This window comes from Dryobates pubescens, chromosome 4 (assembly GCF_014839835.1).
Source record: "Dryobates pubescens isolate bDryPub1 chromosome 4, bDryPub1.pri, whole genome shotgun sequence".
NCBI classification, from domain to species: domain Eukaryota; kingdom Metazoa; phylum Chordata; class Aves; order Piciformes; family Picidae; genus Dryobates; species Dryobates pubescens.
Window position 1 is genome coordinate 13,009,408 of NC_071615.1, and position 14,426 is coordinate 13,023,833.

A 14,426-nucleotide genomic window follows, 5' to 3' on the forward strand; every position below is an offset into this window, starting at 1 on the left:
GCCAGGAAAGGGTTGGTCTCTTCTCCCAGGCAACCAGCACCAGAACAAGGGGACACAGTCTCAAGCTGCGCCACGGGAGGTTTAGGCTCGAGGTGAGGAGAAAGTTCTTCACCGAGAGAGTTGTTCGTCATTGGAATGGGCTGCCCAGGGAGGTGGTGGAGTCACCATCCCTGGAGGTGTTCAAGAGGGGATTGGATATGGCACTAGGTGCCGTGGTCTAGTCATGAGGTCTGCGGTGACAGGTTGGACTTGATGATCTTTGAGGTCTCTTCCAACTTTGGTGATACTGTGATACTTTTCACTCTTAGTACCCTACACTAGCCAAGTGAGTTATATTCAGCTCTTGTTCATTCCAACGAAAGCTGAAAGTGCTTGCTGAGGCACTGCTCTAACTCCTGTAGAGGATAATATTTTCTTTGGTTGACATAGAGTAGAAAATGGATTGGCTTGAGTACACTGTTCCTTTAATACAGGAAACAGAATCATATGTACCTAATTGAAGTCACTGGTTTAGTCCCACTGAGCATCCCATGCTTGGGATGTTTGTATGTCCTGCCTGCAACATCATCATCTTTAATCTACACTGCCTCTGAGAGAAACCAGTATTTGGCATACAGACTCTTTATTTCAGGTAAAAATGTGCATGTAAAAGAACAAATCTAATATAGCCTTCAGATTTCAAGTTTAATCTTCCAAGGGAACAAAATATTTTGTTCACTGTCATATACCCTGGATTAGTCGAACTTCCAAACAAAATCTTATTTCAGGAACAGTCAAAGGATCTGCTAAATGTTTTACAATTAAAATACTGTTTGTAACATGCTGTCCCATCATGGTGTAAATGAAGCAGTACTTGAATAAGAAAAGGATTTTTGTTTTGTACTGAGCTTCACATAATTAACAACAAAAGAATTTTTACTGGAAAGATTTAATATCCAGTATTGGATATCCCATGTTGGATGCTGCATGAGCTAGGATACAAACTTAGAGACCACTGTGATCTTGTATGGCAAATCTCTCTTCGTACAAAACCCTAAAGGTTGCATTTGGGTATTGTTTTTTAAATTTTTGCCAGTGGAACTGGACATGGTTTATTCATTGTCAGTGCTGTATGCTTTCCCCTAGGTTGGTGCAAGATTAGAGAATGCTGAAGCTCTTGTGCAGAAGATTTTTGGGCAGAACTCTGCTACTTTCAGTGACTTTTTTTTTGCAAACACTAATGGAAGAAACAAGTCAGAAAACCCTGTGGAAACAACAGGAAAGGTCAAGCAGAGGAGGCTGACTTCAAAGCGATACAACCCTGCTGATCATCTTGTGACCAAGTCTGGAAAGCCGAAGTTGAGACATGCTAATCAGAATTGTCCTGGTAGAAAGTACAGTAAGATGAGTGAGTTAGTCAAAAAGGTAACTGATTCTGTAGCTTTTGGAAAAATTAATGACAGTCCCTACTTAAATTTAGGGCCCCATCTAGTACTGGACAGCTGTTCTTTAGTACTGTTGACTCCTTTGCAAAAATCATTGGTAATGTGTTCCACTCAACTTGCAGAGAAGTAATTAACAGCTGCATAAAATACAAAGCAACAAAGGGCCAGATCTTAATTTTTAAAGACTGTTTTATTGTCTCAAAATGATTCTCAGCCAGTGCCTGAGTCATGCTGTTTGGGATCTGACTTCCCAGTTTGATGTCAGATGTTACATTGACCTTTTGTGAATTTACCCATGTTGGGAAAGACCTATTTTCTATGTATGTAACAGGAAAGGTTTGGAATTTACTTCAGTTGTTAATGCATTATCTGGAAAACTTGGGAACTATGATTTATTTGATTTGTCTTAGACAATCTTTCTTCTTGGGACTCATCTTCTTAGAGTTTTGTCTTACGGTGTAATCTCATGTTCATGTTGTGTTGCTGTTATACTGAAGAGGGAAAATGTAAAATTTTTACTTCTAGAAGTTTATTTAGCAGTTATGGCACCCATAATGTTGTCTTAATTGAGATTTTATTTTTCAAAACTTAGTCTGTGGCTATGTATTGCAATACTCTCCTTTCGCCTGATTGTCTTAGGACTAGACATGACCTGCGTTTATAGTGAAAGTCAGATTGTGTGGTGTGGAGCTGAAGTTTAGCTGGAAAAAACAAACACTAATTCAGATCTTAAGTGGCCTTAAAATATTTATGAAAGGGAGCCTAATGTCTGTTTACTAATAACATAGCCTGCACTGAGTAATTGTTTATTATGAATTTGAAATGAAAGGGATATAAACATCATTCTCTTCCTGATTTATTTCTTTATCTGATCAGTTCACTGAGAGAACGGTGGGAAAGGAGGCAGTAAAATGTGAGCTAAGTGTGAAGATCTTTGGAAATGAACTTAGCTTCTTAGATTGTGAAGATTTAAGAAAACAAATGAAATATTATTCTTTAAATCTGGCTGAGTTGGCTGTTAGACTTCTGAAGGTAAAAGGAAGTTTTTTTCCTGCTTGAAAGTAAATATTTTGAGAAACTACTTTCTGACAGATACATAAAAGATACAAAATACTACTTACTGCTTCTCTAAACTGAACTCTAAAAGACACCAGCAAATAGTGGGTTGAAACTTGTTGTTTTGTCTGGTGCTTATTACCTCTTGCTTTTCTCATTCAAATCCATCTGTGCTTAAACAAAACATAATTCTGTTTTCAATGGAGTACGACTAGTGTCTAACTTGTGCCCTGGCCAGATACATGATCCAGGCTTTGGGCTGCTTTCTACCTTGTTACCCAAATCAGCTTAGTTAAATTCAGTGGATTTTTATACCTGGAAAAATTGTTGAATGCTGACTCTATTATGCAATGTAAAATTCACCACCACCACCCTCCTTTTTTTTGTGTGTGTGTGTGTGTTTTGTTTACTTTGGCTTTTTCACCCTAGGGGCAAGAGGTGCAGTTTAATAAAAGGCTGAGTTTGGCCACTGAAGAATTGCAGTTTCCATCCATTTCAGGCTTTCCTGTTCAGCTGGCAGTCAATGCCTCAGCAGCAATCAACATAAAAATCAAAGGGAATGCAGATTTCAAACAACGGTCAAATTTCTTTCTAAATGGATATATCAAACCAAGGTAGTACCTACTGCAAGCATGTCGCTGTCACATATCCCTTATGTCAAATAGCAATTCCTGATGTGAAATTTGGTTGTAATCGTTTGAAAGATGCCTGAAGAAAGCCAGGAGTCATCAGCCTTATGTTGCTGAATGGTTGCAGTGCTGTAAGGACAGCAGTGGTTTCCTATCTTGTCTGTCTGAATTTTGAATTCTGTTGCTGTTTTTCCAGTACTGTTTTGAGTGGACTGTTTCTCCCTGTCTGTAAATCAAATTCCTGAATGCTTGCATGCAGATGATCTTTTGAATGCTTTACCTGTTAGAGGGATGGCATTTTGGATTTTTCTCAGGATCAGACATGCACTTAGAGGTTATGGATCTGCAAACCAGTGGATGACTTAACCCTTTGTTTCCTTACCTGGTTGCTGTAGCTTTTTATGCATACTATATACTTTTACTGAACTTCACTAAGTGCTGTATATACAGAAGTAAACTATGATACTCAGCCCTAACCACTTTCCCTTTCCTGATGTTTCATATTGAAGTCTGGGTCCAAATCCCTTAATTAGGAGATGTAATAAAACTATACTTGAATTCGTGTTAGGAAGTGTATGACTGTGTATATGTAATATTTTTCAGCTATTTCTTGAAACAATATAGCCATCATGATTTTAATGTTAGAGTATACTGATTTACACTCTGTACTTATGAAGAGGATGAGCAGCCTATGCTTTAAATTAAGTGCTTTAAAAAGGGCCTACTTTTCATAGAAGATTACGATCTAAATTTTTCTGCAGTGCCTTTGTACAGCTTTCTGCCCAAATGGGAACTGTGGGGACTCTGGGACAAGCTGGCTTAAGATGGATAACAGGAATAAGAACATCCAGCAGTCTTGATGGGGGAATCCAAGTTAAAAAGGGGCAAGAGCTCAAAGTTTTCTTGAACACTCCAGAAGAATCCATGGAGATAATTAATTTCAGGTAAGATTGAGTAATCAAGGTAACTTTCTTGACTGGAAATCTTATTAATAGAGCAGAAATATTTTTGTCAGAAAACAAACTGTTTCAATCTGAATCATAGTTGAAATCTGCCATTCAGAAGAAAAGGAAGGGGAAATTACTCTTTGCATTTTACATTGTTTTACTATAGAAGCATAGGTTCAAATCAAAGCCTTATGAAAAAGTTACAAATGTGTTGTTTTCTTTCACACTCCCCTGTTTTTTTCCTACTCAGTGTCAGTGCTGTTTCTGGAATTATAGTGGCTGAATAATGTGAAGTATTAAAATGGTAGAGGAAAAGCTTAGCATTACTTCTGGAGATGTTATTTTGCAAAACCAGATGCACAGTGGTATTTATCAAAACATCCAAGTAATTTGGAATGTTATACTAACAAGGTGTGTTTGTACCCTTCTGGTGAGTTTTTGGTTTGGTTCTTTAATGTTAAGATAAAGATTATATTGTAAAATACCACTTCAACAGCTGTCAGGTGTTTAGCAGATTAGATACTGGTGTTAGTGTAAGCTAGGCTTTTTAGCTCATCTTCTTTTCTGTTGGCTTCCTCTTTTCTTTGGACTTTTCAGATTTGATAGAAGTCCAAGTAGAAGGCACATACTGTAGACTACATGCAGCTACATATCTCTTAGACATGATAACAGATGAAGTATTTACAGTATGTGGATTGTCAGCCACTTGTATTTCTCTTCATTTTGGGATATTGTGGTACTACAGGATATGCTGTTCAAAAAAGAAAAGAACCAGACTTTGCATTCAACCACCCATTCCTCTGGGAAACTTATGGATGTAATTCATTTTCTGTCAGCCAGGATAGATGACACACCAGAGTGAAAGGCAAAATAATTTCAAACCTGTATTGTGCATTATTTGAACAAAAATATTACTGTAGAGTCTACTAGGTATTGCATTAACTCCCTTGCCTTTATCAGGTGCAGACACTTTGATTCTTGTTCAAGTAGTTTAGAGAGGTTCTGAAGTTCTGGAAGAACTTCAAGACTGTAATGAAACTAATATCCATACGTAGCCTGAGGGAGGGGGAAAAAAAGTCTGGAAGCCAGGAAATGAGTGGAGTTCCAATAAACTGACCAATTTGCTCAGAAAATAAAAATTTAATATTGACTGTGTAGAGCTTCAGAAGACTCTCAAGATAGTGATATATTAAACATGGAAAGTGTGGATAAAAATGAGTGCTAATTAGTAGAAATATAGATTGACCCTAGCAGAATACCTCGTCTTATTTTTCCCATCCAGGATAAGATGGCATGTAACTGAGAATTTTGATTCAATATTGCTGTAAGTGTTCTTAAGTGACTGTTTGCATTTCCTGGTTGTAGCTCTAAACTCTACTTCACAGTGGTGGATGAGACAGAAGAGAGAGATGTTTTCCAGGATCACACAGAAACCAGATCTTGCACTGGGAAAGAAGGTAAATCTAGCTGTTCCATTCATCTTAGAAAGCTTGATCATTTGGAAATATCCATAACAGATCATCCTATTCAGCAGAATTTTGGTTTTACAAACAAAAAATGTCTTCAATGCAGTGTTCATTTGCATGTTTTCTTTGTTTATTCTAACTGAATATTCAATTGTTTTCCACCAGTGTCTGAGGTTATTGGCTGGCAGCTGTGTTCCGAAATGTCATATCCTGACCCTGCCAGTGGTTTGGTTTTCCCTCTCGCAGGACCTTTGAAGATGGCTGTCACATTAACTAAACAAGACAAAGGCCTGCAGCAGTACCTTGTGGAAGCTGCATATAACTATATTCCTCAGGTACCATTATGGCATGCTTTACTTTGGCTTTACACTTAGATTATTATGCTGATAAAAGAATGGTATAACTCACTACTAGGTATTCAGTGAACTGGCGTTCGAGGTCTGCATTACTACTATTTCCATTTTCTTGGGCCTACAGGAAAGCTGGGGAGGGACTTTTTAGGGTGTCAGGTAATGATAGGACTAGGGGGAATGGGAAAAAAAAGTAGAAATGGGTAGATTCAGACTGGATGTTAGGAAGAAGTTCTTCACCATGGGGTTGGTGAGACACTGGAACAGGTTGCCCAGGGAGGTGGTAGAAGCCCCATCTCAGGAGGTTTTTAAGGCTAGGCTGGATGTGGCTCTGAGCAACCTGATGCAGTGTGAGGTGTCCCTGCCCATGGCAGGGGGGTTGGAACTAGATGATCCTTGAGGTCCCCTCCAACCCTAACACCTTGATTCTATGATTAGACTGGGAAAATACATTGAAAACAAATTACAGATACTGATCTCAGGTGCATACTATTTCCATATACAAAACAGCAAACACAAATACTAAGTCATTTGGCTGGATAAGACTGATGGAGTTGGAGTAGAGCCCAGTATTTTTTACTTGGTGCTCAGTACTAAGCAACCTGGCTTCACTTCGATGAACTTATTTGTCTGTGTGAGAAAAACCCTCAAAACCCAAATCATTATTTTACATTAAACATCTTGTTTAAAAGTAGAAGTTAGGCTCTCATGAATCCACTCCAGAAGGCTGTAAGTGGTTTTAAAATATTTGTTTGGGCAAGCTCAGGGTTTCATGAATGGTTTTCGTCCTCTGCAGGCTTTTTCTAGAAGGGTAGTATAGGTATTTACATAGGCCATGGCTGAACTCATCACAGCCCAGGTGTGCTGCTGGGCTTGAGATAATTCTTCTTACTGGGAGACCACTTGAGCTTTGGCTGTATTCTATGGCTGCTCGGTATTTCTAAGACAGTGAGATGACGGCAATAAGCAGGGTGATTCTCCCTTCATTACATCATTTTTGTGACTTTGTCTAGTAAAATCAGGCATTTCCTGGATGATAGGTTGGACTCGATGATCTTGAAGGTCTCTTCCAACCTGTTCTGTTCTGTTCCTTCTGCCAGTGAATCTGATGTCTGTAGGCAGGGCAAGGCCAAAACTGCCAACTAAGGCACCTACTACAGGGGTCACGGTGCTGTGTACCTTATCCCCCTGCTTAATGCCCCTGCCAAATTCTAGTCACTTAGGTATGAGCTCTGGAGCTTAAATTTATAACTGGAAGTGTAGTCTGGTTTTTCCATACATTTTGGCAGGATTCAGCATCATTTCAAGAGAAGGTCAGTATGATGTAAAATTCAAGGTGTTTGACAGGGAATGGAAAATACAGCCTGCAAAAATCAAATTTCTTTCTGAAAATCTTGAAAGCAGATAAGTGAAAAATTTCTGTAGCTATGAAGGTGGCTGTGATCATGCAAATGTGGTTATCCTATCTTTCTTTCAGGAAAGTTCATGGATCCCAAATGAAGCCGTCCTTCACTTCTTCATTGGGACTCCAAAGTCAGATTTAAAAAGGGATGTTGGTGTGGACCTAAATTTTAGTATCCCACAGAAGAAATTCAGAGTCCAATTTATACAACCTAAGAAAAAAATCGAGATTGATGGTAGGTTTTTCAGCTATGAACCAACCATATCATCAGTTAATGTCAGTTAGGAGACCTTCGTTAGAATTCTAACAGAGAAATAACAGTATATTTTAGACAATAATCTAATGCTAAAACTATATTCTTGGGTGATAGACATTTAATTAGCTGCTTTGGGTGACCCCCATTCCCAGGAATTTCTGCATTTTGGTTGAGGCTGTTTGGCACAGCCAGAAATTCAGTACCAGGCTCACGCACGTTAAAGAGGAAAGGCCTTACCAGTATGGATGACATTCAGGTTAAGGAACACAGTGAATTGCTCTCTGTAATCTTTTCTTTATGTGGAACTGGCCTTAGTGTGCCTGAATTTTAGTTTGCTGTACTCTCTTAGTTATGATAAGAAATTACTTGTTACCAAATCAGTGGAGTACCAACTATGATGCTGCTGTGCATTACAATAAAAAATAGCTTCCAAATCACAGTGTAACACAGAAAACAAAATCAGCACACACATTGATGAAATATAAACTGATTAATATATGGTAGTATTATAGACAACATACTTCAGCATCTTTGATGTGCTGGTCAAGCGATGCTTTGTTTTTGTATTCATCATATCACATATTTAGAATTTGTCCCCCCAGAGTTTTGTTTTGGTTCTGATTATTTTCAAATGGGTTGCATGAAAGATTCACTTCCACTGTGCAAAGCTTTGTACGCACAGCGGTGTGAGCTCATGAAATGTCTCCACAGTTTACAGGTTTTAGCACAGGCCTAAAGGAAATGTGTAAATTGCTTCCAGAACTAAGCTGATTCATAGGAGACAGCTTCATTGCCTCTTCTCAATTACTGTTCTCAGAACGTCCTATCAAAGTGAGATGTATATCCTGAGGGCACTTCAATGCCCTTGCAATTTCTGTTCCTAACTTTTTTCCTTTGCTCTGGTATTTATTATGTTCTTACTCTGTGAACTTACTGTTCACAACAAAGGCAACTATGATTTTGGGTACAGTTTTATGAAGGATCACTGAACAGCATATGTCCAGAAAAAAGTAAACACTTTTATTTTTCTCCAAGGGAAAATTGAGTTTTCTAAAAATACACAACTTGGACACCTGGAACTGATAGTAGATGATGAAGATGTGTATTACATTAAGGTATGTTTTGAGAACATAAGCTCTCAGACTAGGATGAAAGCTTAAGTAAAAGCACAGAAAAGCAGGGCAATTAAAAATACAAATATTGAACAATAGCTTTGTGAGCAATCCATTAGAGAAATGACTAGTTACCTTTATTGTAGTGGTATTACAGAGTTTTAAAAGCTTTTAGGGCATGGCTTCTGCAAATAGTCTAAAGCAATGTTTTCACATTCAGATGTACTCAAAACCTTTGGGTTGCTTCCAGTGTTAAATTACTACAGTGTTATTTACTACAGCAAGTTTTATGGTTTGAGGAGGTGGAAGGAGACTTTCTGGATCTGTAGAAAAAGAATCTCTTTTTTTCCTCATTTCATTTCTGAAATTCATGAGTCTCTGTTGCTCTCTCGAAACTTAATCAGTTTGTACTGTTGAGTGACTTGAAGCTTGGGTGTTTTTTGTTTGTTTGTTTGTTTTTCCCTCTTACTTGTTTATTCTAGGGAATGACGAATTTACAGATGCTGAGTGGAGAGCAGAGATACATGACCCAACTGGAGTTAAAACTGATAAAGCAAAGCAGTCCTATCATTCTGTCAGGAAACATCACTAAACAACTTGGCAAGAAGATAGCTTTTTCAGTATCCCTGAATAATTTATTGAAGGATGCTGCATTTCTTTCAGGTTAGAGGACAATAAGTATTTGTCATACAAATGTAAGTTCTCGTGCCCTTAATATATGAGGTTTCCTGATACTGGACACACATATAGCTCCTTTCAGATCATAAGACTGTTTTGAGAAGTGATTTTCCTTGATTAGTACTGCCATGGTTTTCAGAATAACAGGAATTATAAAATGAATTGTGATTTAATTCTGGTTTTAATTACTGTTGAAAGAGGCTGGAGGAGATAAGTTATAAGGAGTCACCCAACAGAACAAAATCTCCACAGCTCTTAAAATAGTTTGTTTTTCACTTTTATTAGTACAAAATGGTGCAGAGAGATATACGTGGGGCTAAAAGTCTCTTAAGACCTCTTGTTCTAAAAATCTTGACATCTTTTTTTCTCACAAATACACTAAGAAGAAACCATTAGAGAAACTATCAGAAAGGGGGCTTTACTGTTTGTATAACATTGTTTTGTTAGAAGGTAAATTAATACAGTGGAATAAACCAGTAACTTAAGTCTGAGGCTCTCATTTTTTCCTTTGTCTTACTGTAGTCTCTGTGTGGCAAAGACCCTTGAAATGTTGGATTACACAGTATTTTCAAATAAACTTTTAAGGAATATAGAATGCCAGTTTGGTTTTTGGCCAGTTTTGGATTTTGGTGAAATCTTTACCTTTTAGCTTTCACAAGAAATGCCAGTGGCTGCACCTAAAAATGGTTCTGGTCCAATGTCTGACTCTTATATCCTGAGAACTAGGCTGGAGCATTTTGTTTGATGCAAAGCCACAACCTGGCTCTGACTTGATGTAGAGGTAAATACATCTACAAGTTCACATTAGGGCTTAGTCAATTAAAAGATCAGTCTGTTAGAATTGATTTTCCTTTTGGAAGCAGCTTTGGCTTCATTCATTTCACTAAACTTCGAGCAGTGTCTAAGAAATACAGTCTACAGGCTATGTATGTAGTCAGAGAAGGACAGAACATCCAGCTTGATATTTTTTATTTTTTTTCCAGTATAAGGAGTACATTGTGGGGTTCCTCAGTTAGCAGAAGCCTGAATGCATTTGTGTTGTTTCACTGTAGTATTCCATTTACTAGCTGAAGTAACTTCATGTCCTACCTCTGCATAATCAGTTCTTCTCTTTTTGTAGCATTTCTGGAGAAAAAGGTTGATGATAAGCTGAGACAATACTCACTGAAAGGGGAGACTTACCTTCCAGGTGTTCTTGGACTTCATGTCATTGGTCTTCTACAGCAGCATGAGGGCTTGTGGTCTCACAGTTCGACGATAAAGTATGGACTCCTAGGTACAGTGAAAAAGAGGGAAAGTGAAAGCATTCTGTTTGTCTCATTTTTCTGCAAATCATTTGCCTAATTTAGGACACTCTTAACAAGAAAGATTTCCATTTATTTTTAAACTGTGATCTCAGACCTATGACAAGTTTCTCTTTTCACTTGGATAAACTTTAAAGTCTGCATGTAACAGATATTTTTTAAATGTGCATTTCACAAGCATCTCTAACATTGGATTAAAAATCAAATTTTCAGTGGGAATTTCTCCTGAATATTTATGTCTTGGGCTTTTATACAGAATGAATGGTTACATACATAGACCTAAAAATGAGGGACTGTTTCCAGAACACAGATGGCTGTGTTCTCCTGGCTGCAATGTATGAACTGTGAATTAATTTTATGGACAAAGCAGATGAACATTAGTATATCAAGCTATTGAGCAGTTGTAGTAGCTAGTCATGATAAGCATTAGAAGGTGATTGTATGTGTAAAGTGTGTTGCATATTCAAAGAGTTTATGTAGCACTGTGTGTAGTACAATTTTCTTTAACCTACGCAGGTATTAACCTGTGCTACAGATTTGTGCTACAAATGGTATGCTGATTTTATGCATGCAAATAGAAACATACCTGAACGCTTACAACAGTATTAAATGATGTCTAGTTAAAGCTACATAATTATGAAGTTATATACTTAGAGCTTAAGTAATATTTTGATACGCAGTTTTATGACTTGCACCTGAAGCAGTCAGAAAGTGATTCCTTGTAGAAGTATTGGATTTTAAAAAGCAAGCACAAAACCAAAGACAAAAAAGCAAACAAAGTAATCCAACTAATTGGTTGAAACTTCAGATTCATTATTTTAAGCTTTTTCTCAGTGACCAAGAGAGCTAGAAGCTTTTTATTTAAGATGTCAAGTAAAGCTGTGGTATCAGGAACTGAGTAGAAACAAAAGATCATCAAATATTGTGAGACCCCAAGAAAGCTGCAAAGGCTGATCATAGTTAGTTTGTAGTGCTTTTACTTCACTGAGGTAATATTCATCTAAGTAATGAACTTAGTTCCCATGTTTATCTATTGCTTCTGAAGAAAAAGTAAGTTGACAAAACACAGGAATATGGTCAGCATTTCAGGAAAGCCTTTGCTTTACTTAAACAATATTGGTCTAAATCATTGGCTCATTTTTATTCCATTCTTAATACAAACCAGTTATTTTTGATTGTCTGAACTTGGAGACATCTTAAATTATAACAAAGAAAGTCTCAAACTCTTCTGCGCAAAGCCTGTAATGTGGCTATTCCCAGGGTTTTAATTTGTAGTACAGCTTGTAGGAAAAAAAATGAAATTTGCAATGCCTAACACATTTTTTCCAAAGTTTTACTAATTGTTCTGCATATGCAGCATGCCTGTAGTCAGAAGTACAAAGCTATTGAATACTGTTAGGTTGAACATACATGTGGCAGGAAAGTAAGTTCCGGTGTCAGAAAAAATATTTTGACAGCAACACTGTCACCTGTAAAAAACATCTAGATCTTGAGCAGACAGTGAAGGTAATTCTTGAGCTGAACTTGAGGGTAATGCAATTATACCAGTATTGGTAGCAATCTTCACAAAATTTGGTACTTACCCTTAGACTACAGAGCATACTGCCAGACCTGTTACATGAATTAAATATCTGCTTCTTGTTTGCTTTTTACTGTGGTAGTATTTTCATTTTTGTAGCTATCAATCACTTGTCTAGCAAATACAAACTCTCTCTTCTAGCAAATACAAACTCACTGTTCTTAAATGCAGATCCATTACATGTGTGCTTTCCTTTGGATTCATTGGATACTTCAGCAAGTATCTATCTGGAAAACCAGATAAATGTCACTACAATGATTTTGAAAAATAGAAACCTTGAAGCCAGCACTAGATTTATACTAATAATATTTTGAAAGTTTACTTCTGCTTTATTTAAATAGGCATCTTTGTGGTTTAACTTGAACAGGAGAGGCAAAAAACCTTCATCATGAATGTGGTATGCTGCAAAAGATGATAAAGGAGACAGATGCACATGGTGTATACAAACTTGATATTGGCCATGAATTTCACTGTATGCAGACTCCAAACTATAATCACAAGGTAGAGATACTGACCAAAGCACTTATGTACTTGTGTGGTACACAGCAATGCTTGAGATACCATTTTTGGATCAGTCTTTTTCTTCTTGTCTTGCTTCTCTTTCCTTTCCATGTAGACACAGATATCTAGTCAAGTAGTTGATTTGTGCCGTTCACCACAGGTATAAGTGATAGAACCCTCCAGTTATGTAATTTTTGAATGTATTCATTCCCAGAACTTCTGCAGAACATTTGTTGTGAAAATGTTTGTTATATATATATATGACAAAAATATTAATGTTTATTATGTCCTTTTGTAACTCAAGCCAGAAACTCTCTTTACTTATTCATCAGAACGTGTATGCCTGGGAAGTAAGGCATTTTACAATGTTCTGTATTAATTTTCTGGTCCAGATTTATATAGTTTCTTAGAAATGTCAGTGTATGTGACCCTTCCATGTAGAAAAGAAGGTCTGTTTAAAATGTCTTCATTTACAGATGGCACAAAGACAGAGGTTAAATTAAAGGAAAATTACCATTAACACTGGGTGCTTGCTGCAGAATAGAGAGCTAACTGAAAAATAAGCTTCTCAATTAAAAGGAAATGTATCCTTTCAGATTTGCTTTTGGTCGAAATTGGATTGAAGCCAAGAAGTATTAGGATTTCCCATGAAGTGCGGTCTTGCGAGGCTTACCAGCTGCACAGTGAATCCATGTGGGGTTAGTTCAAGAGTACCTGAGTCCAGTTACTTTAGCTTTTGAGAAAAGCAATTATTCTAGCAGTGCTTAGGCTAAAGTTTTGGGCTGTGTACACCAAATTTGTATCCTCTGTTGGAACATGATTTTCCTTTGGAAAATGTAATCATTTCTTCTTTTGTCTTGCTGTGGGAATATTGCACAGTTACCAGCAGTGAATAAAACAGACGGCAAGACTTACAGGAAAAGGTGGTTTTCTCTTCTTTAGGTTCACCTGAAACATGAAGCAAGTGCATCTTGGCTTTCCTCCCAGATGGAAGTGAACTATGGGAAACACTGGAATGAAATAAACAACAAGAAGAAACTGTTGATCAGCCAAGCATTTAAGAACAGTTCCAGTTCATCTCTAGTCAACTATTTCATGGAGGTAATCATGATTATTTGACATGAAGGTCTTGCTATTCAGCATTGAATAGAAAAGCTAAGAAAAAGTTTGGGTTGAATTTGTTCATTAAGACTTTTTTTCTAACCATATTGCACATTAATAATATGTCAGACATTCAGACCTGGTAAGTTTGAGTTAGGTATGGTTTTAACCCAGGCACATAGAGGTCACTGACATTTAGAACAAACAAGAGAAAGGCAGAAGATGAGTTTCTCAAATACTATAAAAGGTTTGTATATAATGTGGTCTTGGCTTTTCTGCAGAGTTTGCACATACAAAATTACTGCAGAGATTTACAAAGGTTGCATTGCTCTCACAATGGGAAGGAGGGTGCAGGTTATAATAACTTAGAATATTACAGCATTTAGATGGAAGTTGGTGTGGAATGCAGTAGCTGAACTAAGATCAGACCTGGTTTTGGTGGTGGTGGGTTGTTTTTTTTTTGTTTGGTTGTTTTTTTGGTGGGGGGAAGTTATAAATTGATTTCTATCCTGGCTCTGAAGAAAGTTTTTCCATGTAATAAAATGTAATTAAAAGCTTCAGAGGGGGGTGATGCCTTCTTTTGAAGCATATTCTATGGGTAACAAAAGGAAAGAAAATAAT

At 37.2% G+C, this 14,426-nt stretch overlaps 1 protein-coding gene across 1 annotated transcript in view; it reads left to right on the forward strand.

Moving 5' to 3' along the window:
- Nucleotides 1–14,426, forward strand: part of LOC128897188 (uncharacterized) — an 84,466-nt gene that overhangs the window by 21,757 nt on the left and 48,283 nt on the right. The window contains exons 15-26 of the mRNA XM_054161252.1: nt 1,126–1,404; nt 2,301–2,456; nt 2,910–3,094; nt 3,871–4,053; nt 5,422–5,513; nt 5,688–5,857; nt 7,350–7,509; nt 8,566–8,645; nt 9,125–9,305; nt 10,441–10,596; nt 12,571–12,704; nt 13,647–13,805. Coding sequence (XP_054017227.1) covers nt 1,126–1,404; nt 2,301–2,456; nt 2,910–3,094; nt 3,871–4,053; nt 5,422–5,513; nt 5,688–5,857; nt 7,350–7,509; nt 8,566–8,645; nt 9,125–9,305; nt 10,441–10,596; nt 12,571–12,704; nt 13,647–13,805 — 1,935 coding nt within the window. The remainder of the gene's footprint in view (nt 1–1,125; nt 1,405–2,300; nt 2,457–2,909; nt 3,095–3,870; nt 4,054–5,421; nt 5,514–5,687; nt 5,858–7,349; nt 7,510–8,565; nt 8,646–9,124; nt 9,306–10,440; nt 10,597–12,570; nt 12,705–13,646; nt 13,806–14,426) is intronic.